At 41.3% G+C, this 24,666-nt stretch overlaps 1 protein-coding gene across 2 annotated transcripts in view; it reads right to left on the reverse strand.

Moving 5' to 3' along the window:
• Bckdhb (branched chain keto acid dehydrogenase E1 subunit beta) overlaps positions 1–24,666 on the reverse strand; it is a 184,439-nt gene that overhangs the window by 125,837 nt on the left and 33,936 nt on the right. For both annotated transcript variants that reach the window (XM_070010169.1, XM_070010168.1), the window contains exons 4-6: positions 11,366–11,499; positions 10,955–11,110; positions 7,584–7,692 (exon numbers count right to left, since the gene is read on the reverse strand). In XM_070010169.1, coding sequence (XP_069866270.1) covers positions 7,584–7,692; positions 10,955–11,110; positions 11,366–11,499 — 399 coding nt within the window. The remainder of the gene's footprint in view (positions 1–7,583; positions 7,693–10,954; positions 11,111–11,365; positions 11,500–24,666) is intronic.

The following is a 24,666-nucleotide window of genomic DNA, read 5'->3' on the forward strand; positions in this document are numbered from 1 at the left end:
TCTTGCCTTGTGAAACAAATTCTGTTTGAGAGAGGTTGATACAAAAAAAAAAAAAAAATAAGGCTATTAGTAAGCTATATGATTGTAAAACAGAGCATAGCTACATTAGGGATTAAATCTGTGCTCTTGTCTCCATGGAGAAATTTAACTGCATCCTGCCTTGCAAAAGACATGAAAATGTAAAGTAAATTTAATATTCATGCATGGCAGGCAGCACTTTGCTAGAGACTTGGACAGTAAATAACCAATCAAGCTGTGTCAATATCAACATAACATCAAATCAGAACCTCCAAACAAATTACAAGCGACGAAGAGACTTCTCACATTGAGATATTTTTACATAGAAAATATGAACTTACAATTGTATTTTCCTTAGTGTTGGTTAAAAAAGTCATATTTTCTTATCACTTGAATATGGAAAATACAACTCACTAATTATTTTTAATTCAACAGCAAAATTAACTTCTGTTCAATATACCTTTATATACCTTCGTGTACCCTCTAGTACATTATATTTAACAGGCCAGCAAAATTTCTACACCACACATTTACAATAGACACTCTTGAACTCAAAAGTACTCAAGATCATTTTCCTTTACCAGTACTTAATTGGGAAAGCCAATATTCAACTGCCATAAGAAAAACCATTTAAAATGTTACTATAAAAAAATCCCACATTTTTCCTTTTTTTACATAATGAGATAAATTACAGATCTTTTCACAATAGTTGGCAAATATATATCACAAATGCAATAATGTAATAAAGCACCTTTGTATTCATTACAAAATGTTCAAATGAACCTCATATTTTCCAAGCTCATTTAACGTGACCGAAAAAAAGCTCTTATGAGACTGATATCCCGTAATATACATAGTGTATTTAACAGATGCACTGAAATTTAACCACATTTAGGACTTATTTAATCTTTGCAACTTCTCTTAGAGGTGTTCCTTCGTAGGCCTGCTAATATGCTATATTTAACAGGTTAGCAAAAATTCTACACCATCCATTTACTAGCAATTGTTCATTTTCTTGTTCAATGTGTTTAAACTATTTTAATAACTACTTTAGCAATTCATTTTCTTTAACAAGGAGCTATGTATGAATTTCATACAGGCAAAGAATGTATAACTCAACTCTGAATTAAACAGCAATATTTTTAAAGCTATTGCACATAAGCACATGGACAGTTTAAAACAAGGGGAAAATCACCTAACAAAAGAATTATGTTTTACTTTTTTCTTTTTTTCTTTTTTCTTTGTCAGTCGAGGGGCTCAAACTCTGGGCCTAGGCACTGTCCCTGAGCTCTTCAGCTCAAAGGGAGCACTCTACCACTTGAACCACAGCACCTCTTCTAGTTTTCTAGTAGTTAACTGAAGTTTCATGGACTTTTCTGCCCAAGCTGGCTTTGAACCATGATCTCAGCCTCCTGAGTAGCTAGGATACAGGTGTGAGCCACCAGTGCCTGGCTGTTAAGATTTTTTTAAACGAATATTTTGATTTGCATTATCAACCATAAAATGTATCATTACCTTATGAACTGGTTTTAAAAAAAACCTGCCAATTAAAGTCATACACCTTTTAGAAATTTAATTTCATTCTTAAGGGGAAAAAAACAACAACAAATGAATCAGATTTTTTTTTTGGGGGGGGGAGGGGGTCCGGTCGTGGAGCCTGACCTCTGGGCCTGGGCGCTGTCCCTCAGCTCTGCAGCTCAAGGTTAACGCTCTACCACTTGAGCCACAGCGCCACTTCCAGCTTTTTTCTTTTTGCTTATGTGGTGCTGAGGAATTGAAGCCAGGGCCTCAGGCATGCAAGGCACGTGCTCTACCACTGAGCCACCTTCCTAGCCCCAGAAGAAGATTTTTAATTATCTATTACCCTTACACACAAAAACAATAGACATAATGAATACATTATATGTACAATAAAACCTCTTTGCACAATTTATTTTTTCCATTGTTTTTGGTGCTAGTACTGAGGCTTAAACTCCAAAATCTCACATTCATTGTCTTCTTCACTCAAGGCTGACATTCTACCATCTGAACCACACTGTCACTTCCTACGTTTTGCTGACTAATGGGTGAAAAAGAGTCTCGTGAACTTTCCTGCCAGGGTTGGCATAAAAGTGCAACATGCAGATCTCAGCCTTTAGAGGTAGCTGGGATTATAGGTGTGAACTACCAACACCCAGCCACGCTACTATTTAAAAAATAAGTAGAAACAAAACTCAAGAAAATTACTAAAAAAAAAATTACACCTACTTGCTTTATTGTCATCCTTAGTAGCTTATTTAGCAAATAAGAGATTGAAAGAAGCCATCTGACTGTTGTGACCTGGATGTATGAGGCAGGGGTGGGATATACAGTCTAGGCACAGCCCAGAGCCCAGGGGCAGGAGAGGCTGAGAGGAGCTATGGGTAAGGACAATACCATCCCCTCACCAAGCTCCTCCTGTTTTCTCTTAAACACAGGCAGGCTTCCATTTCCTTCTGGACTTGGGATTAAGTCCCTGAATGACTTCCTGGCACCCAGGGCAACTGTAAACCTCTTACCAGTGGCCATACCAGACTGTGATATGTGGCTTTTATAGCTATCACAGAAGTAAAGTAACCCTGTGTCAGGAGTGAAAGTAATGCAGTGTGTATCAGACCTGGGCTCCACCTTCCACAGGGATGTGCCGTGAGAATGCGTGACTATGGATGGCATGTGTTCTCATTCAGTTAGAACAGCACCCCTTTTAATTCTGCCAGAAAGAAATTTTAAGTAGTATATTTTCCGCATGAAATAGAGAGTCTAGAAGAAGTTACACCTTTTATCTATGCCCTGCATAGATGAAGTGGGAAGCAAAATGGGGTGGTATCAGAAAAAGGATAGGCCCTTAGAGCAAACATTACGGCTTTACATGAAGAAGCAGGGGTGAAGCAATTTCCTGAAGCTTAATAAACCTCAGTTTCCTCATCTGTCTAGTGTAGACGCCACTACCTCACAGGTTTTTTGAATCATCTGCACCAGAATTATCAGATGCCTCTGTAGACAGGCTCAGCACCAGGTTTGAATCTTTCTGTGAAACACTGAGCAAGTTTTTCAACTTCCAGATCCTCACCTATCAACTGACAGTATGAACACATAAGCTTGATAAGGATGTCGGGAGGGTGGATTACATTAAATCATCACTATGTCTTAACAACACAGCATGCTGTGCAACATGAATGTTTTAAAGTGTTCAAAGATAAGCCAGCCTGGTGGCTCACACATGTAATCCCAGCTACTTAGGAGGCTGAGATCTGAGGATCGAAGTTCCAAGCTATCTTCTATGGACAAATCCATGGAACTTTTATCACCAGTTAACCAACAAAAGGGCACAGTGGAGGTGTGCCTCATGTGGTAGAGGGTCAGCCCTGGTGAGAAAAAGCAAGAGAGAGCAAAGCCTGGAGTTCAAGCCCCAATACTGGCATTTTTTTTAATATTATCTCCTTTTATTGTATACATTTTAGTGCTTTGGAAGTGAATTGTACAATCATATATTTTCCAAGCCTAATTTTCACAAACTTGCATTTGTTCAAATAGAAATGTTATAAATTTTAGAACAGACATTAAAATAGATATAAAATTCAGTTACAGGAATTTTTCCAGCATACATCTCTATAGTGTGAGTTTTCAAAATTTGTTTTTGGGGATTATTTCCAGGGTCTCACACATACTATTCAAGTGCAGTCAATGTGGCATTTTTTTTAATTAATAAGTTTTTCTTAATTGTGAAAATACCATACAGACGGGTTACAATTACATGGGCAAGGTAATGAGTACATTTCTTATCAAGCATTGTTGCCTCCTCCTTTGTTTCCCCTGTCCTCCCCCGCCCCACCAAAGCTGTAAAGTTTGTTTTTTGACATAATTATTTGTACATCTCATTGCTGCAATGAGTCTACCTGTTTCCCTATTTAAATGATTTGTTTTTTTTCCCCTTCCCCTCCACAAAGTATACCAACATCAAATGCAGTAAAAGCAGGGGTTATACTGTGGGGGAAGGACATACAAAGCAACAAAGAAATCATCTTATAAATATGTTAGAAACAATCAGAAGAAACAAAAAACATTTGAGTCCTTATCTTGGGGTTCATTTCACCTAACATCAATTTATCTGACCATTCCTGCTTGGCTCAGACATATACTAGTAATTGCAAATAAGGGAAACCATGGGACCTATGTTTCTTTGGGCCTGGCTTACTTCACTTAATATAATTTTTTTCCAAGTCTTTCCATTTCCTAACAAATGGGGCAATGCCATTCTTTCTGATGGAGGCATAGAATTCCATTGTGTATATATACCACATTTTCTTGATCCATTCATGTACTGAGGGGCATCTGGGTTAGTTCCATATCTTAACTATGGTAAATAATGCTGCAATAAACATTGTTGTGCTGGTAGCTTTAGTGTGGTCTTGTTTGTTATCATTTGGGTGAATGCCCAAAAGTGGGATTGCTGTGTCATAGGGGAGCTCTATGTGGAGTCTTTTGAGGAACCTCCATACTGCTTTCCAAAGTGGTTGAACAAGTTTACACTCCCACCAACAATGCAGTAGGGTTCCCTTCTGTCCACATCCCCTCCAGCATCTGTTGTTATTAGAGTTCTTGATTATAGCCATTCTAACTGGGGTGAGGTAGTATCTCAATGTTGTTTTGATTTGCATTTCTTTTATGGCTAGGGAGGTTGAGCATTTCTTAAAGACTGGCATTTTTTTAAACGAGTCTTTTGACTTTATCACAGCAACCTCATAAAGTAATATTGTGAAAAAAAAGATTGTTTTTGTGCTTTCTAAAGTCAGCTGTTAGAATACCTTCGTTAAATTATTAAAGGATGTGCAATAACTCAGGAGTAGGGGGATGTCTTCATCTCAAAAGAAAAGCATCTTTTCTCTAAGCGAGAGCATTGAACATATATTAGCCAAAACTTTCTAATACGTAAGCAAAGTCTATAGAAGAAAAACTGAGACTTAAGTAGGTTAAACTTAAAATGAGATTACCTGGGAGGTCCTGGAATAACTCACTGCTCACTGCACAGGGAAGGGAGAGAGAAGGATTCAGGGACCAGCCTCCCACATTCTCAAGCAAACCACCTATGAACAGCACAGCTCTGTCTCACAGAGAAAGTCCCAAAAGTCAGAAGAGCTGGCCCTGAGCCCCGTATGCACATCCTGAGATCATGGAGGCCGGCCATGATGAAGGCGGTCCCATCAGAGCCCCATACAATGAGATAGAAACAGCCAGCTTAGGAAGAACAAGGAAACAAAGGGACCAGGAGATGCTGAGATTAATGAGGGCTCATCTATGATGGAGATCTAGAATAAAATTATAGATTGTGAATAAATTTTTAACATTGACAAGTAAATGTTTATAGATACCAAATAGTTTAGATTCCTAAGAAAATTACTTCCAGGAACCCTTAAGAGATTTGATTTTGGTAACTGTGTATAGAATACTACCTTGGATTTGGGAACATAGTCTTCCTTGATAATAGGTGGAAGACACTGAGAAACTGAAAATAATAATGGACATTTGTTCATCAACAGAGAATTGGAAAAAGTGAAACTGCCCAGTTACCTGGGCCATCACTAAATGACATTATGCTCATTCAATGAATAGTCACTCAATATTTTTATTCAAATTTTGTCAGCCAGACACTGGGGCAGCATACCTGTAATCTGAACTATTCAGGAGGCTAAGAAGATAGAGGCTCAGGGACAGCTCAGGCAGAAAACTGAGATTCTTATTTCCAACTAATCAGCAAAAAGTCAGAAGTGGTGGTGTGGCTCAACGGACAGAGCATCAGCCATGAAGAATAGCACCATGACCTTAAGTTCAAATCTTACTACACACAGGCATGCATGCACGTGTACACACACACACACACATACACACCCAACAGTATATATCTTGTTTTTCAGATTCTCCTTCCCATAGCAAAGAAGCATTTATTTCCCAGCCAACTCATTAACAGGCAGGATTCAGAGATATAGCTACAATACACTAATGCTATTTACAGGACAAAGATAGATGATGAAAAACTAGGCAAGCTATTCTCTTTAGTAGTAACAATTAATATACTTAGAAGAATAAGAACAAGACAACTTATTTCTATTTAGTAGTAATAACAACAATGAGCAAAGAACATTTACACAATGGAATGCCACTCAGCAATGAAATAAAGAATGTAACTACTAACACAAACAACAACACTAATGAATACCAGTAAATTAGGTTGAGCAAAAGAAAGCAAGCACAAAGAATACTATTGTATGTTTCCATTTATCTGAAGCCCAAAAGCACATCAATTAACCTAACAGCAATTGGAAAGTGGCTGAGTTCAGAACAGGGCAAATGGATTGGCAAAGGAGAGAAAGGAAAGGCCTTCCAGAAGCGATGAAAATGTTTATCTTGTTTTTCTAGTACTTACATGAATGTACAGGGCTGTCCAAAACCTATCCAACTGAACACTTACTATCTGTGCACTATTATGGTACATAAACTACAGCACAATAAAAACATATAGCTTTAAATTCAACAGTTCAAGGCTAAAGACTGACTTGCCAAAGTAATTTTCTTGAATTCAAAATAAAATATACTTTAGAGAGCACAAACTGTTTGGTGTTTAAATTTTCCATTACAACTGAAAAATAAGCAGTCACAGATGTGTGTTTATAAAAATTATGATTGAGCTAAAGGGGGGTGAACAACCACCTCAGCTTGCTAGAAAGACCACCCCCACACACACACATCAACTTAGACGTGATATCATAGCAATCTGTGAAGAGCACCTCCTTCATTGCCAGGTGCTGGCGGCTCATACCTGTAATCCTAGTGGCTCACACCTATAATCCTAGCTACATGGGAGGCTGAGATCTGAGAATCAAGGTATGAAGCCAGCCCAGGCAAAAAAGTCCGTGAGGCTGGTGTTTCCAATTAACCAACAAAAAGCCAGAAGTGGGGTTGTGGCTCAAGTGGTAGAGCACCAGCCTTGAGCAAAAACATCAAGTAAGAGAGCAAGGCCCTGAGCTGAAGGTCCAGTAGTACCTGCCCATATGGACGGACACATGGACACACACACACACACACACACACACACATACACAGAGTATCTCAACTGAGAATACCTTCACAATCCTGGTCTTTAGTCACTTTACCTAAGCATGATTTCAACCTGATAGAATACAACCAGCTCATCATGTTCTCACTCCGCCCACATGCACTAAGTACCTGCTGCACAGATAAACACAGCCCCTTGCTGTGTTTGAGATGTCTTCCTTGTTTCCACTATCAAAACATAAACCTAGCTGGGTTTTCCCTAGAATGGATACTCAAAGACAAACTTGAAACAGGAGAAATCAAACAGAATGTTCCCTACAAGGAATGTATATATCAAACTTGTAGGGAAGGTTGAGATTCTCTTTGAACTGTGAAAAACGTATACACAGACAGACAGACAGACAGACAGATGATAGACTACAGAGAGATAGATGATGATGACAGATGCAGAGATATAGTTATAGATAGATACTTCCAAAGATAAAAGAAACTGTTACCTGCTGCTCTGTAAAGTATTTTAGGTTCAAAAAAGATACAAGGATTTTTGTCCTGGATGCATGACAAGAGAAGTCCCTTGGCCTGGAAAGGGCTTCTGGGTATGACCACCTGAATGAAAAGATCCAAAAACATTAGTAAAAGTGTGTCCCCAGCAAACCCACTCACTGGCAAGGGCTGATAGGTAGATAACGAATGGAACTAAAACAGAGAAGTCTGGGGTGGATTTCAGCATAATTAACACGATAAAATTTACATATTGTTCCCCAGCCCCAAAACTCATTTCACTAAATGAATATGTATAATATGCCTTCTATGTTCTATTAACTGAGACATATTCATCTCTTCAGGAGTTAAACTTACCTATATAAAAATACAACTGCAAAGAATAGCAATCAAAGTAAAAAAAAATATCAAGATTTGTCTGCATTTACTTATTAGTAAGCTTTTCTACTAATACTCTGCTACCTCCTGCAATGTGTGGGACACTCTGTTCTCCAGTTTCAACCTGCTCAAATCTCCTTCCTTCTCATTAAAATATACAATATATATTACAGGGCTGGGAAGGTGGCTCAATGGTAGAGCGCTTGCCTTGCATGCCTGAGGCCCTGGGTTCGATTCCTCAGCACCACATAAGCAAAAAGAAAAAAGCTAGAAGTGGCGCTGTGGCACAAGTGGTAGAGTGCTAGCCTTGAGCTGCAGAGCTGAAGGACAGCGCCTAGGCCCAGAATTCAGGCCCCATGACCGGAACCCAAAAAAAAAAATTAATAAAGAAAACCAATATATATTACATATGATATGTATAACATAATATATATATATGGTCTTAATTCCATCAATGGAAAAGCAATGCACTGAACTTTATGATTCAGGCACCAGCATGTCCAGTTACAGCAAGACAAAATATATGGCTACTGCACCCTTGTCACTGACAGGGAAGAGCTCTAGGAGCCTTTTGAGCTTGAGAATGAGGACCGGGAAGCACAGGAAGCACCTGTGTGTGTTAATTTGGTGCAGATCTCCATCTGTCGTTCCTAGTTAACTCATGAAGGAGATATTTTAATTTTACTACTTAAAAATAGAAACCAAGGCTTAAGGAGATATCAAGAAGCCATAGCTGAGCCAAATGACAGCTATACAGCTCCTGTTTAGCTAGGATTACAGCTATAAAGAAGGCTGAGATACGAAGATCATGGTTCAAAGCCAACTCATACAAAAAATCCTTGAAATTCTTATTTCCAATTAATGAGCAAAAAAGGGGAAAGTAGAGCTGTGGCTTGTGGTACAGTTCTGGTCTTGAGCAAAAAGAGAGAAAGAGAGAGAGAGAGAGAGGGAGAGAGAGGGAGAGAAGGCCCTGAGTTCAAGCCCCAGTACTGGAAAAGCAGGAAAGGAAAAGAGAAAAGGAAAGAGAAAGGGAAAGGAGAAGGGGAAAGGAAAAGGAAAGGAAAGGAAAGAAAATGAGACACTACCTGAAAATAACTAAAAAGGGGGTTGAGGGAGATTGTGGCAGGTTTCAAACCATGCAACAGTCTCTGAGGCTTGAGACACTGCATTCAAACCCCAGAACCATCAGGAAAAAAAAAAAATCAAAAGAAGCTTGCCCAAGGTCCTACTGCTTGGTTGACAAGAGACTCTCAAGTATGACTTTCTAAGATGCAATCTCTTAACTGCTATACTATGTTACCTCAAATCACAAACTTGTGTCCAATCTTCACTCTAAAATAATTACATAAAAGACATATATTGTATAGGAAGAATTATTCAAATAAACCTGAATTTATCAGAAAGACTCAAGTAAGATTTCCTATAGCAAGCTATACCATGGCTTTCAAAGTTATTTATATCCAACTTTTATTGAAGAACTTTTATTTAAAGGAATACGGTGGCACAAATCTCACTACTTTATTTTCTGCAGATTTCTGAACTCATTAATCAACATCATGCAAAGTATCTTGTATTTGTAGTTTTTAGCTTTTCTTTACCTGCTCATTTATGTATTTACTTTCAGCCATTTTTGTTTTATGAATCTTTCCACTTAAGATGGAAAAGTTTGAAAAAGAAAGCAGGGGGCTGGGAAGGTGGCTCAGTGGTAGAGCGCTTGCCTTGCATGCCTGAGGCCCTGGGTTCGATTCCTCAGCACCACATAAGCAAAAAGAAAAAAAGCCAGAAGTGGCGCTGTGGCTCAAATGGTAGAGCGCAGGCCTTGAGCTGAAGAGCTGAGGGACAGTGCCCAGGCCCAGAGTTCAGGCCCCACAACCGGACCCAAAAAAAAGAAAGAAAAAGAAAGAAAGCAGGTAGGACAGAAGGAAATAGAGAAGAGAAGGTGAGGAACTGAGAGAAAATATCTACTATGAAACACAGTGAGTAATGTTAGGAGATTAAGTATTAATGAATCACTGTTAGACTCAAACACAAAATAGATGCTATGTTTTAACACAGCTCCTGTCCACCTACCACATCTAGCTACACTGAAAAGAACACATACTTCTAGTCAACTTAAAAATCCAAGGTGACACAAAAAATAAAAATAAAAAATAAAAAATAAAAAAAATTTTTTAAAAATCCAAGGTGAGCACTGGTGGCTCACACCTAGGTCCTGAGTTCAAGCCCCAGAACTGGCACAATAATAATAATAATAATAATAATAATAATAATACCTTCAAAATATCTTTAATATCAAAAAACCTGAAAATCTAGACAACGAACAGCCTTCTCCCAATCTATTTAGAAAAGAAGAATGCATGGGTGTGAGCACTCATGCCTGTAACTCTAGCTGTTGGGGAGATGAAGACTGGGGTGATCTCAGTTCAAGACCAGCCTGGAAAAAATGCTCATAGACCCCTCTCAACCAGTAGCTGGATGTGGAGTCCTGCACTTATCATCCCAACTAGTCAGGAATAGGAGGATCGCAGTCCAGGCCAGTTAGGTCCAAGTGCCAAAACAAAAAGGAATACAAAAAGGGCTAGGGGAGTGGCTCAGGTGGTAGAGTATCTGTGTACCAAGCCCAAAGCTCTGAGTTCAAATCCCAGTACTAAAGAATAAAAAGGACTACAAGCAAAACTCCTATCCTTCCCTCTGGCTTTGAGGAAAATATGGACCAAATAGGAAATGTATTAAAAAGCACTCCAGAATCAGTTACGTGAGAAAAACGCACTGTGGAGCCTTGAAAGCGTGGAAAGACAAACCCACGAAGGTCACGATCCTATCTGCTCTCCAAGTCTATGGAGTTCACTACCAACCAGCATCAAGCTCCAGAACCTTCTGGAAAACGTAGCAGCGGTGTTGGATTTCAAAAGCAATGCTCCTCTCCCTTTCTGACTGCGTAGGGAGGCCCAGCCTGGCAGCACGGAGCGCGGCCGGCAGGCGGGGTTACCTTGATTCCGGGGCAGTGGGCGAAGAAGGCCTCGGGGCACTGCGAGTGGTAGAGTGCGCCGTGGCCCACGCAGCCCCACGGCGCGCGGATGGTGAGGCGCCCGCAGTTGAAGAGATCCCCGGAGCGGTAGCGGTACTTGGCGGCTTCGTTCACGATCTGCGGGGAGCGGAGAGGAGAGGGGTGTGTGGGGAGCCCGGCCCCGCCCCGGGCAGGCCCCGCCCAGAGCCCGCCCAGGACAGCCCCAGCCACGCCCATGACATGCCACGCCCAGGACACACCATGCCCAGGCCATGCCCAGGCCACGCCCAGGACAGCCCCAGCCACGCCCAGGACATGCCACACCCCGCCATGCCCGGGCCACGCCCAGGCCACGCCCCTTGGCTGACAGGAGGGCGGGCGGGAGGCGCTCACCTGATCAAAAGCAGGGAAAATATAATCTGCAAACTGGATCTCCGCGATGGCAGTGGCACCAGCCACCGCGATGCCAATCCCGAACCCAACGATTCCTTGCTCACACAGCGGGGTGTTAAAGACTCTATCCTTTCCTTTAATAAAAAGAAAAGAAAAGAAAGCAACCTTAATATGGCAAGGGAGAGAATGTAACTATTAATAAGGAGAAATACAGAACATAGAAGAAATGGGTGATAAATAATGTGATGGTCAATTCCTATTAAGTAATTTATTAAATAGAAGTAATCTGAACAGTGCAATAAAAAGAAACGCTGTCACACTGGGATTAAAGAAAGCAAAGTTTGTCCCGCAAGCCCAGGGCCCTGAGTTCAAACCCCAGTACCACCAAAATGGGGGGAGGGGGAAGCAAAGTACAATTTCTTAAAAGAAAATGGTGACATGGAAATAAAATTATTTGGGGGAGGGGGGTCATGGGGCTTGAACTCTGAGCCTGGGCGCTGTCCCTCAGCTCTTCAGCTCGAGGCTGGCTCTCTACCACTTGAGTACCAGCACCACTTCTGGTTTTCTCGTGGTTCATAAGAGATGAGAGTCTCACAGACTTTAATGCCCAGGCTCGTTGAACCATGATCCTCAGATCTCAGCCTCCTGAGTAGCTAGTAGGACAGGCATGAGCCACTGGCACCCAGCTTTAAATATAAAAATGTAAAGAGAGAAAGAGAGAGGGAGAGAGAATCCTAACTAAACTGAGTGCCAGTGGCTCACAGTTGTAATTCTAGCTTTTCAGTTGACTGAAATTTAAGGATCATTGTTTAAAGCCAGCCCAGAAATACTGAAAGATTTTTATCTCCAATTAACCAGAAAAAAAGCTAAAAGCAGTGGCTCAAATGGTAGAGCACCAGCCTTGAGAGAAAAAAGAAACAGCATCCAGCCTTAGCACTGTCACACAGAAGGAAGGGGAAGGGGAAGAGGAAGGTGGACTCCATAGCAGACAAACTGACTTTAAGGTAAAAAGCACTGGAGCTGGAGGCAAGGCTCTGTTGGGATAGCTCTAGCCAATGAGAAAAAGCATCAGGTACAGAGTCCTGATCACAGACCAAAAACAAAACAAAACAAAAAACAGTAAAAAGGCATTGCTAGATATAAAGAGGTAGAATTCATCCTGTTCAAGAGTTTAGCTCAGAAAAAGGACATACATAGCAATCCTAATTTTAAGTACATCAGACCATGTACTCCAGATAAAGGGAAAAGTTAACTAACCAAGGGGAGAAAGGGTCAAATCCATAATAGAGTGGGAAATTTCTTAACACCTCAACACTGTTAACAGAGAGAAAAACACAGCAGAAAACAAGTGTGACATAATAGTCATAACACAGGATGCTGTTCCCAATATCTAAAACCTCAAATCCATGTACAGACATTCATCAACCATGTACAGAACATAAATCTAATCTCAACAATTTGTGTGTTTCTTGGTTTGGGTTAGTTTGTTGGGGGTTTTGTGGGGGATTTTTTGAAAGTAGAGAAGAGGTTTAAAGACTGCAAAGTGTGAGACCCAAACAACCAGTAAAGTTTTCCTTTATTGGCATAGTAAGTCCTACAAGGTACCTGGTAATTTTTGAAAGTCTACGACTCCACCAAACTCATTAACAATCCCATGGTAGAACATGAGCACTATTCACAGCTGCCTCGAATAGAATCCACACTCCTGAAATGCCTGAACCATCTTCACCAAACACGCGGGCTTCTTCCATACTCCGGGCTGCCTCCCATTCATACGAGATAGAGATCTGAGGACCTCCATTTTAAGCCAGCCTGGGCAGAAATGTCTGCAAGATTCTTACCCTCCAATGAACCAGAAAGAGCCAGAACTGGAGGTGTGGCTCACATGGTAGAACATCAGCCTTGAGCAAAAAAGACAAGTGAAGTGTGAGGCCATGAGTTCAAGGCTAATAGTGGTACATGTACACATCTGCACACACGCACATGCACACACACACACACACACACACGCACATGCACACACACACACACGCACGCACGCAAAGAGAGTCAACAAAATAGATGAGGTGGCAGCCGTGATCAGCTGAAACCTTGCAGACCCCTGGTAAACATTGACTTTTCCTGTGAGCATGAGTCAGAAGGCAGATGGGTGAGAGAAACAGGAAGCCATGGAGCAAAGTCATGCCATTCTCTGAGCCTCATTTCCACAGAATCTAATGGCATTTTGTGCTTGACCTGTAAATAACAAATGAGGGCACAGCAAGATTGATCACAGGATCCTGTAATGTCCCCAGTGTGAGACGATGATGCGTAATAGCAGAGGGGGTGGAGAGAATGTGTGGGACTCTGGATGCAGTCTAAAAATGGACCAGAGGGGTTACTGATAAAATGGATGAGGCGCATGAGTCAGCAATGCTAAAAGTGATTCAAAGGCTTTTGGCCTGAATAACTCAAAGGACAGAGTTACCAATAACTGAGGGGAAAAAATTGTAACTACAGAAAAAGCATGTTGGATAGAGAAATTCAGGAATGTAACTCTGCAGTGACTTTGTGTCAGGTGTTTTGCCAGTAATAAGACTGAGGAATATATAAGCTTTACCATAAGGCCACATTTTAATATACAGATGAGAGTTCATACCTGTAATCCTAGCTACTCAGGAGGCTAAGATTTAAGGACTGAGGTTCAAAGCCAGCCCAGGTAGTCTAATCTGAGAGACTCTTTATTTCCAACAACCAGCAAAAAGCTAGAACTGGAGGGATGACTCTGATGATAAAGCACCAGTTGTGAGCAAAATGAGCCAAACAAGAGCTCGAGGCCCCATGTTCAACCCTCATAATGGGTACATGTACTCACACACACACACACACACACACACACACACACACACACACAACAGCATTTAATGACATGAGATAAGATACTTAGCAAATTTATAAAGGACATACAGAGAAAAGCAGATAGGTAAGGCTGGTCCCAGACACCATAATATTAACACAATGGCAACCTTGAAATGGAAAAAAAAGAGCCAAGAGTTTGGGAAAAAATAAAAGAAGGTTCTGTCCTGGAGACCGATGAAGAAGTGTTTGGAGAAGCGAACGACTGATGCATGTCAGTCATTGCTGTAGGGAGCTGAGAACTAAGCATCTCATCACTGAAGGCCCAGTGAGGACAGTTCCTGCAGAACAGGAGCAAGTAAGAGCTTAACGTCAGGGATTTCAAATGGGAGCAATAAGCAGTCACAAGTACATGGAGAAATTGTGCCACAAAGAAGAGAATGGGAGAGACCACTAGCTGGAAAGCAAGTCAGGGATCTAGAGAGATTTTCTTGCTTTCAATGGGAAAAACATGAGAACAGGAGCTGGGCACTGGTGGCTCACACCAGCTACTCAGGAGGCTGAGATCTGAGGATCGCGGTTCAAAGCCAGCCTGGGCAAGAAAAGTCCATGAGACTCTTATCCAATAAACAACCAGAAAACCAGAAGTTGGGCTGTGGCTCAAAGTGGTAGAGTGCTACCCCTGAGCTGAAGAGCTCAGGGACAGCGCCCAGGCCCAGAGTTCAAGCACCATAACTGCCAAAAAAAAAAAGAATGGGAAAAACAGCATTATTTGCAGGGTGATGGGAATGATCAGGGAGAAAGGGAAATTCATTGTTTGAGATAAGTAATAAAGAGAAGGGATAAGGATTGCAGGTGTGCAAGCCAGTGACAGGGTACCCCAAGCCAAGTGTGGAGAGGTTGGTGGGCACATGCACAAGGGAGCAGAGGAGCATGAGGGCCAGCCCTGGACGCCTGTAGGGTGAGAGCATCTCACTCACTCACTCAGTGGTATTTCCAATCCAAGGTAAAGCTAGGCTTTTCTGCTTTGTGGTGCTTAGGATGATCCTAGGCACTGAGCTTATGCATGCTAGGTCAATGCTCTACCACTAAGCTATGTACCTACCCCACACAACTACATTACTAGCAGAGTGAAGATGGGGCAAGACAAGACGTTTGAATGAAAATAATGATCTGTACAACTTGGGGAGGGGGAGGCTGGGGGGAAGAAAAGAGGGAGAAAATGAGCAAGTTAGACAAGAAATGTAATCACTACCTTACTTATGTAACTATAACCCTTCTACATATCACCTTGACAATAATTTTTTTTTTTGGGGGGGGGAGTCTGGTCATGGGACCTGAACTCTGGGCCTGGGCGCTGTCCTTCAGTTCTTCAGCTCAAGGCTAGCACTCTACCACTTGAGCCACAGCACCACTTCTGGCTTTTTTTTTTTCTGCTTATGTGGTGCTGAGGAATCGAACCCAGGGCCTTAAGCATGCAAGGCAAGCGCTCTACCACTGAGCCACCTTCCTAGCTCCGACAATAAAATTTTTTAAAAAGAAAACAAAACAAAAAAGTATTCAAGAAGTGGGGTGCTGGTAGCTCATGCCTGAGGCTGAGATCTGAGGATTGTGGTTCAAAGCCAGCCCAGGTAAAAAGTCTGTGAGACTCTTATCTCCAATAAACTGCTAGAAAACCAGGAATGAAGCTGTGGCTCAAAGTGGTAGAGTGCTAGCCTTGAGCGAAAAGCTCAGAACAGTCACAGGCCCTGAGTTCAAGTCCCATGACCTAAGAAAGAAAGGGAAGAGGAAGGGAGGGGAGGAAAGAGAGGGGAGTATAATAAAGTCACCCAGAATAAAGAATGGAGTAGGAACCTGCCTGGATGACCAACAAGAGTGGATATTGGAGGTTACTAGGTTAAACTGTGAGACCTGTGAGCATACAGGCAGATTTTGAATCAGTGACTTTCAGCTCCAGTGACACTAAGATTTAGACAGAGGTATGAATTTCTAACTGGATTTCCCCAAGCAGAAAGACATGAAATGAATATAAATGGAAGGCCATCAGACATGACAGAAACAATGACAAGGCATGGAAACCCATAGCTCTTAAGAACCAATATGGAAAGCCAGGCACTAGTGGCTCATGCCTGTTCTCCTAGCTACTCAGGAGGTTAAGATTTCATAATCAAGTTTTAAAGCCAGCCAAGCAGATAAATCTAACTTTTCTTTCCAATTAATCAGCAAAAAGCTGGAAGTGGAGCTGTGACTCAAGTAGTAGAGTTCAAACCTTGAGGAAAAAAAAAAACTCAGCACCCAGGCCCTGAGTTCAAGCCCCTGGATTGGCACAAGAAAATAAAAATAAAAAAGAGCAAACCAAGTGCTACCATGTACAGAAGAAGCCTACTCCTGTAAATCTCAGTACCCAGGAGGGAGCAGATGAGGATGGCAAGTTTAAGGGCAGACTGGGCAGCACAGTGAAATTCTGGCACAAATTAAAAACTGATCAAATCAATCAAGGAAACAATTCATGCTCCAGATTGTTTGAGCAGAAAGATTAATGACATAAACATTTGTGACTATGATACAAAATAAGTTAGGACAACAACAGATGCTGGAGGGGATGTGGACAGAAAGGAACCTTACTTCATTGTTGGTGGGAATGTAAACTTGTTCAACCACTTTGGAAAGCAGTATGGAGGTTCCTCAAAAGACTTCACATAGATCTCCCCTATGATCCAGCAATCCCACTTTTGGGCATTTACCCAAATGTTTACAAACAAGACCACACTAAAGCTACCAGCACAACTATGTTTATTGCAGCATTATTTAACATAGCTAAGATATGGAACCAACCCAGATGCCCCTCAGTAGATGAATGGATCAAGAAAATGTGGTATATATACACAATGGAATTCTATGCCTCCATCAGAAAGGATGACATTGCCCCATTTGTTAGGAAATGGAAAAACTTGGAAAAAATTATATTAAGTGAAGTAAGCCAGGCCCAAAGAAACATAGGTCCCATGGTTTCCCTTATTTGCAATATCTAGTATATGCATGAGTCAAGCAGAAAAGGTCAGATAATGTGATGTCAGGAAAATGAACCCTTAGATATGTATTTTAATGTTTTTTTCTTTCATGCATTTGTTTCTAACGCATTTATAAGATTATCTCTTTGTTGCTTTGTATGTCCCTCCCCCACAGTATAACCCCTGCTTTCACTATATTTGATGTCAGTATAACTTGAGGAGGAGATGGGGAAAAACCAGTTGTTTAAGGATACAGGTGGACCTGTTGCAACAATGAGAAGTACAAGTTGTCATGTCCAAAACAAGCTTTACAACGTCGGTGCGGGGGGGGGGGGGGGGGAATGGGGGGGAAGGAGAAGGATTGGGATTGGGGGGGAGGGGGGAGGCTGGGAAGGGACGTGAAGGGTAAACAAAAGGAGGAGGCTGCAATGCTTGGTAAGAAATGTACGCATTATTCTGCCCATGTAATTATAACCCCTCTGTACAGTATGTTCACAAATAAAAAAAAATAAATAAGTTAGGAGGGCTGGGAAGGTGGCTCAGTGGTAGAGTGCTTGCCTTGCATGCATGAGGCCCTGGATTCGATTCCTCAGCACCACATAAGCAAAAAGAAAAAAGCCAGAAGTGGCGTTATGGCTCAAGTGGTAGAGTACTCGCCTTGAGCTGAAGAGCTGAGGGACAGCACCCGGACCCAGAGTTCAGGCCCCATGACTGGACCCAAAAAAAAAAAAAGTTAGGGACATAAAAATCATTAGAGATACAAATTTAAAATGGGGAAGAATAATCATATAATCATTCCTCATATATCATCATAATTTTCCTCACAGACTTTCTGGAATGTGTTGTGATCTTACAACATTTTTAAGTGGGCTGCCAAAAATTCTGATAAAGATGAAAAGTGTTAAGTTAACTGAAGCCAAAAGACAAAGTTAATCCAGAAGATCACTCTGCCTTAAATATATAAATAAAAACAGAAAATAGAATATTCCATTCATTCGATAAACAAGTAAGAAAAATAAAGACTATGCAGGCAAAAAAAATATTCTCAAACATTTCTAAGTAGGATGGCCATACAAATTAATCTCAAATACTGATATACTTCTTAGAATGTTAAGAATTACTAAAATTATATTAATTATATTAATTATAATCCAATAGATAATTTAAATAAGGTAGCCTTGAGTAAATGAAGATCACCATCACATCATTACTAAAGATAAGTACAATTAACTCCTAGAGTGTTGCCCTTGTTCAAATCTAATCCAATACATTAGCATTCTGAATTAGGCTACATATTATGTGATGTTACAGAATGAAGAAACTGGACTAAGTGATCCAGCAAGTCACAATTTATGGCCTGGGGCAAAACCTGTGATGTCAGAAGCCAAAACTTTGCCTTTGTGAGGATTTCTCATGGCTGAGAAAGCTGCTGGACGGCAGGCCCCAGGCAGTCCATCCTGTCAGGGTCTGCGTTAGCAGCTGCCCAGGGTCCCATGCAGAGATGGATCAGGGGGTGAGTACAAAGACCTACTCATTTCAGCCCAATTAGATACAACTAAAAAGCGTCATTATGACTGCAGAGATCCCACAGGGCTGACAAGCCTGTCATTGGTCCAACATCAATTCTAGACCTCTTGATCCAAATCTGCTTCCAATTGAGAGCAGTACTATTTTTCTGGTTCCAAAAGATGCCAAGTTCCAAGCTTTCAAATTCAGAAGGTTTACTTACAGTTACCATTACAACAACAGTCCTCCAAATGTAAACTGCAGAGAGTACTGGTTAAAAAGGACTGTTTGTGCTCCTTGTCCTATGAACTCTACCTCTCTTATTCTAAATCCTTCAAGGCAGGAGACCTGGAGCAAACCAACTGGAGAGAAAAATTAAAGGAAATGTGAGTTCAAGCAAGACCAAACATATATGATTAGAAAACACTGATTAAATACAGGTGCCAGTGGTTCATGCCTGTAATCTTAGGTACTCAGGAGGCTGAGATCTGAGGATTGAAGTTTGAAGCCAGCCCAGGCAGGAAAGTCCATGAGATGCTTATTTGCAATTTACCAACAGAAAACTGTAATAGCTGAACGTCTCTTAAGAGAAAATGATCTTTTGTTTTTTGGATTGTTTGGGTTTTTTTTTTTTTTTGTCGGTCATGGATCTTGAACTCTGGGCCTGGGCGCTGTCCCTCAGCTCTTCAGCTCAAGGCTAGCGCTCTACCACTTGAGCCACAGCGCTACTTCTGGCTTTTTCTGCTTATGTGGTGCTGAGGAATTAAACCCAGGGCCTCATGCATGCAAAGCTCTACCACTGAGCCACCTTCCCAGCCCAAAAATTATGCTCTTGTATGCCTAATGTTAAATTAAATCACTGTTAATGTTATTTTAGCATATAAAAATTAAACAGCATTTAGAACTGTTAAAAAAAAGGCAAAAGCAAAACAAAAGAACAAAAAATAACTGTAACTACTTAAATTAAAGAGAATAACAAAAATATAGTAAGGCAAAAGGGGTGGCACCCACTAAAATGACTTGTATTCCTAAACTGTTTTGTTGAATGGCAATTCCTTGGACAACCACCTAAAGAAAATACAATGTAACAAAAAAAGTAGCTGTCTTCTGAAATAACAGCAACAACATAGCTTCAGATCTGATTCTATGTTTCAGCTCTTTCATCTGGGTTAGGGTGTACTTTCCTCACTTAAATCATTCTAAGGGAAAGAATTCCTTAAAATACTGTGAGCAAGGCACCAGGAGCTCACACCTATAATCCCACCTACTCAGGAGGCTGAGAAAGAGCACAGTTCAAGGGCAGCATGGGCAGGAAGGTCTGTGAGACCATCTCCAATTAACCACCAAAAAGCCAGAAGTGGAACTGTGACTCAAGAGGTAGAGTGCCAGCCTTGAACAAAAAAACTCCAGCTTTGAGTTTCTGAGTTCAAGCCCCACTATGGGCAAAAAAAAAAAAAAAAGTAATATATATCCTCATGGCTTCCTGAACCACTAAGGGTAATTAGATATTCTATCAAATACCACCAGCAGCAAGCATTCTGTAAACACTAGGTTCGGGAAATCACTGGTAGATAATGGCACGGTCACAACTGCCCTGGAATCAGCAGTCAGTGCTCTGAAAGGTGCTAGGTAAGCATTACCTGTCACATTGGACGTGCATGCTCCTGTCACTGCTTTCAAGTACTTCCTGAGCTCGCCCTGGCACAGGCACACACAGTCCTGAGGGGCAGCACCCCGTGGGGACAGCGTTGAGTTGTGCAGCCAATGGTCCAGCTAACCCAGTGATACTGCTACATTCTAAAGAGTATCATGGCCGGAACCCTTCACAGCATAGAAAATCTCATAGAAAACACCACACACACCATCCACATCCACTATAACACTGAGCTGCATTAATGCCAGCTACAAGAAACAATACCACAAAAATATGTCCTGTAAAACAATAACAGTACTGTTCAAACTGAGAAGAAAAACCCTACCTCGGAATGAGCTGGGATTCTGGGGAAGTTGGCGAGGGTCAACGGGGAGCCTACACGGCTGGCTCTGAGAAGCCAGAGCGCTAGAACTTGGAAACAGTCTGTGCCCAGAGAGTCACCAACTGAGCCGCTATTGCACAGCAATTCTGGCCAGAGAGGAAACTTACAGGCGGCTTACCAAGTCAAATCTGAGCTCCGGCCAGCGTGGTCCCAGCCCCGAGAGCGCGGACCCCCAGCACAAACCGGATGACTAGCAGTGGAGAACCACATCCTGCTGACCAGAGACAGAGCAGATCACCGCCAGTCCAAAACACCAAGGGAACGAGTGAGTACCCCACAGAAGCCATCCTCACTCCCACCCAGAGAATAGCTTCAGGAAAGGGGCCGTGCCCACCACCGCCCACCGCCCACCGCCCCCCCCCCACCATCAGAGAAGAAAGCCATCTCTCATACTGGCATAGAGGTGGCCAGAGCAGCTAGCAGGTAACAAGGGTCTGAGAGGAAGTGATAACAGCACCACTTTTCAACAGGGCAAAGGAATCTGACCAATGAGAGGCAGCTCCACCCAGGGAAAGGTAGTCCCGCCCAGGAGGAGGAAGCTCCACCCAGGGAAAGGTAGCTCCGCCCAGGAGGAAGCTCACCCAGGGAAAGGTAGCTCCGCCCAGGAGGAAGTTCACCCAGGGAAAGGTAGTCCCGCCCAGGAGGAGGAAGCTCCACCCAGGGAAAGGTAGCTCCGCCCAGGAGGAGGAAGCTCCTCCCATGGAGGGTCAGCTGTACCTGGGCAGGCACAGAGGGAGGCAGCCCGGCCCTCTGGAGTGAACAAAGACATTCCAGTCATATAGAATTCATCCTACAGCTAAGCCAGCTACAGGAATTAAAAAATTAAAAGTCTAAAATAATCTCACTGAAAGAAAAAAAAAAAAACCCTGCATAGGCCATAAAAGCCGAGAGCAGTTCCAGGCTGGACCAAAAGAGTGTCAGGAGCTAGCCCCTCTGGGAAAAGGAACTGACCTCAGACAGGCCACAACCGCATCCACCCTGGAGCTCACTGGCAGAGACAGAAACCAGCCACCTCCTTCCCACACTGCACACAAAGCAGATCACCTCTTCCACTATTAGGCTAGGAGGAGAAACACAAAGACCCCAAGTTTATAAGGCAGAGCTTTTTTCTGCCCACTCAAGCAAACTGATTTGAGAAGCCAATTAAGCCATAAGGAAAACTGACCACCACAAGGAAATTAAAGACTCCACCAGGAGAGTGGGTAGTAGACAATGGGGAGACACAAGGGCCCCCAAACAAATTGAAGGATTCTTTTTCTAATTTTTACTTTTATTTCTATTATTTTTATCATTCTTTTTTTTTGTCTCTTTTCTGCTCATTTTTTTTCTTCTTCATTGCTGTTTTGTTTATTCCTAGATAGACAGCCTATGGTGATTACTAGGATCCTTCCTTGTGTGCATAATTAATTCAGGCTATGTTTTGATTACTTGATTTTCTATTTCTCAATCTTAGTATTTCTAAGATTTTAATATTATTTTATACATATACTTTTTAATTTTTTTTCATTTATTTTCTTTTTCTCTGAAGTTAGGTCTTAATTTTCTATCTCTGTTCCTTTCATTTCTACATTCCTTTATGCTTATTTTCTGCTCCTTTTTTCATTATATCTCTTCATCTTTTTTAATTTTACCTTAACCCATTTTCATTTATTTCTGGTCCTTAACTCCATTTTCTTTAGTCTGTGATCCATAGTTGTTTGTCTCAAAGCAAACTATACCTATATCCATTCTGACTGTGTCAAAGTGGCCCATCTTGTTATCATTCAAGGTCATATTGCTTTAACAGACTTTTTCATGATTATAATTATATATACTCTCCACTCCAGAATCACAATACCCCCACCTCTAACAAAGAAAAGGAGAAATAGAGTGAAAATACCTATCAATGCTTGTGAAACTCTGAAGTCTATACAACTACAGGGCTCTGGGTTGGTTTGGTTCTTGTATTAAAATTATGTTCTGGGGTGCTGCTGCATTTGCATTTCATTTCCAAATGGGCAGAACAAGCCATAGACACACAAGAAAAATGGCAAGAAAAGGACCCTCAACTCCCTCAAGCAAAAGAGCAGTCAATGTTAGTTCTCAAAATGCTCTACAAACACTATTAGTAAACATGCTGAATAAAAAGACTGAAAGCCTGCATATGGCTATTTGTAAGCATGAGGAGGCTGGCCAAAGATTAATAGAGGAATTCATGGAATCCACAAAAAGAAAGTTGAATGAATTCCAACAGAAGGAAAGGATGTCCAGTGAAAGTATAGCCACTCAGCTAAAGGATTTGAAAGCACTCAAAACCAAATTAGGGAAGTAAAGAAGTCCATACAAGATCTAAAACAAAGCTTCAACAAAAAAATTGAAGCCATCTAAACTGACAATTAGAAGAAAGGAAAATAAAAAACAAAGTAAAAAGTCTTGACAGTGGCTTACACGATGCACAAGTTAGAATCTTTGAAATTGAAGCTAGATTTTGTAAAGAACAAATATTCAAAACAAATCCAAGAAACAAAACAGATTCCTATAAGAGATAGAAGACACCATCAGAAGGCCTAATTTAAGGCTAATAGGTATTGAGGAGGGTCTACAGAAGAAAGGTAAGGGAACAGGAAATATATTTAACAGAATCCTAGCAGAGAACTTCCTGAACATCCAAAAGGATAGGCCCATTCAGATACAAGAAGCCTATAAAACCCCAAAGAGACCAGACCAGAACAGGACACCCCACCTCACATTGTAATCTACACAGGATGAGTAGAGACTAAGGAAAGGATCCTTAAAGCTCTCAGGAAGAAAATCACCTATAAAGAAAAAGCAATGAGAATAACTACAAATTTCCCAGCAGAGACCATGGAAGCAAGAATAGCCTGGAATGATGCCACACCCTAAAGACTAACAACAAATAAAAACCTTCCTTAGCAAATCTGACCAGAGAGACAGAGACCAAGCGAGAGAACACACCCAAATAAATAAAATCAGAGATGTGAATGGGAACATCATGACAGAAATCAACAAGATTCAGAACATTATAAGGAAATATTTTGCAAACCTTTAACGAATGATAACAAATTTGAGAATCTGGAAACTAAACCAAGAAAAGTTAAAGAGCTAAAGAGAATTCATATTTAGTATTGAAATAGAAATGGCAATAAAAGACCCCCCACCCAAGAAAAGCCCAGAACCAGAAAGATGCACAGGCCTTCAAAGGAGAACTCATTCCAATACTCCTCAAACTCTTCAATGAAAGTGAAAGCAAAAGATCACTACCAAACTCATTCTATAAGGCCAGCATAACCCTCATTCCAAAACCAGATAAGGACTCACCAAAGAGAAGTATAGACCCATTTCAGTAACATTGATGCAAAACTTCTCACTAAAATTCTGGCCAACTGACTTCAACAACTAATCAAAAAACTCATATACTATGACCAAACAGGATTCATCCCAGGGATGTAAAACTGGTTCAATATATGCAAGTCAATTAACATAATTTAAACACATCAAGGACAAGCAAGGACAAGAACCACATGATCATCTCCATGGATGCAGAAAAAGCATTTGACAAGATCCAACACTTCTTTATAATGTAAGCTCTGGAGAATGTAGGAATCCATGGAACATTCCTCAATATAATAAAGGCTGTACATCACAAACCCACACCTCGCTTTATACTTCATGGTAAAAAGTTAGAAAACATTTCCTCTAAAACCAGGAATGAGACAAGGATGTCCGCTCTCTCCAATACTCTTCAATATAGTATTGGAATTCCTAACCAGGGCAATAAGGCAAAAGACAAACATAAAGGGGATCTAAATAGGGAAAGAAGTAAAACTCTCCACCTTTACAAATGACACGATGATATATTTAAAGAACCCCATAGACTCCTCTCCCAAGTTACTTAAGGGGATCTGAAACTCTG

This window comes from Dipodomys merriami, unplaced genomic scaffold, assembly GCF_024711535.1.
Source record: "Dipodomys merriami isolate MVZ:Mamm:240054 unplaced genomic scaffold, mDipMer1.0.p SCAF_8, whole genome shotgun sequence".
In the NCBI taxonomy this organism is placed as follows: Eukaryota; Metazoa; Chordata; class Mammalia; order Rodentia; family Heteromyidae; genus Dipodomys; species Dipodomys merriami.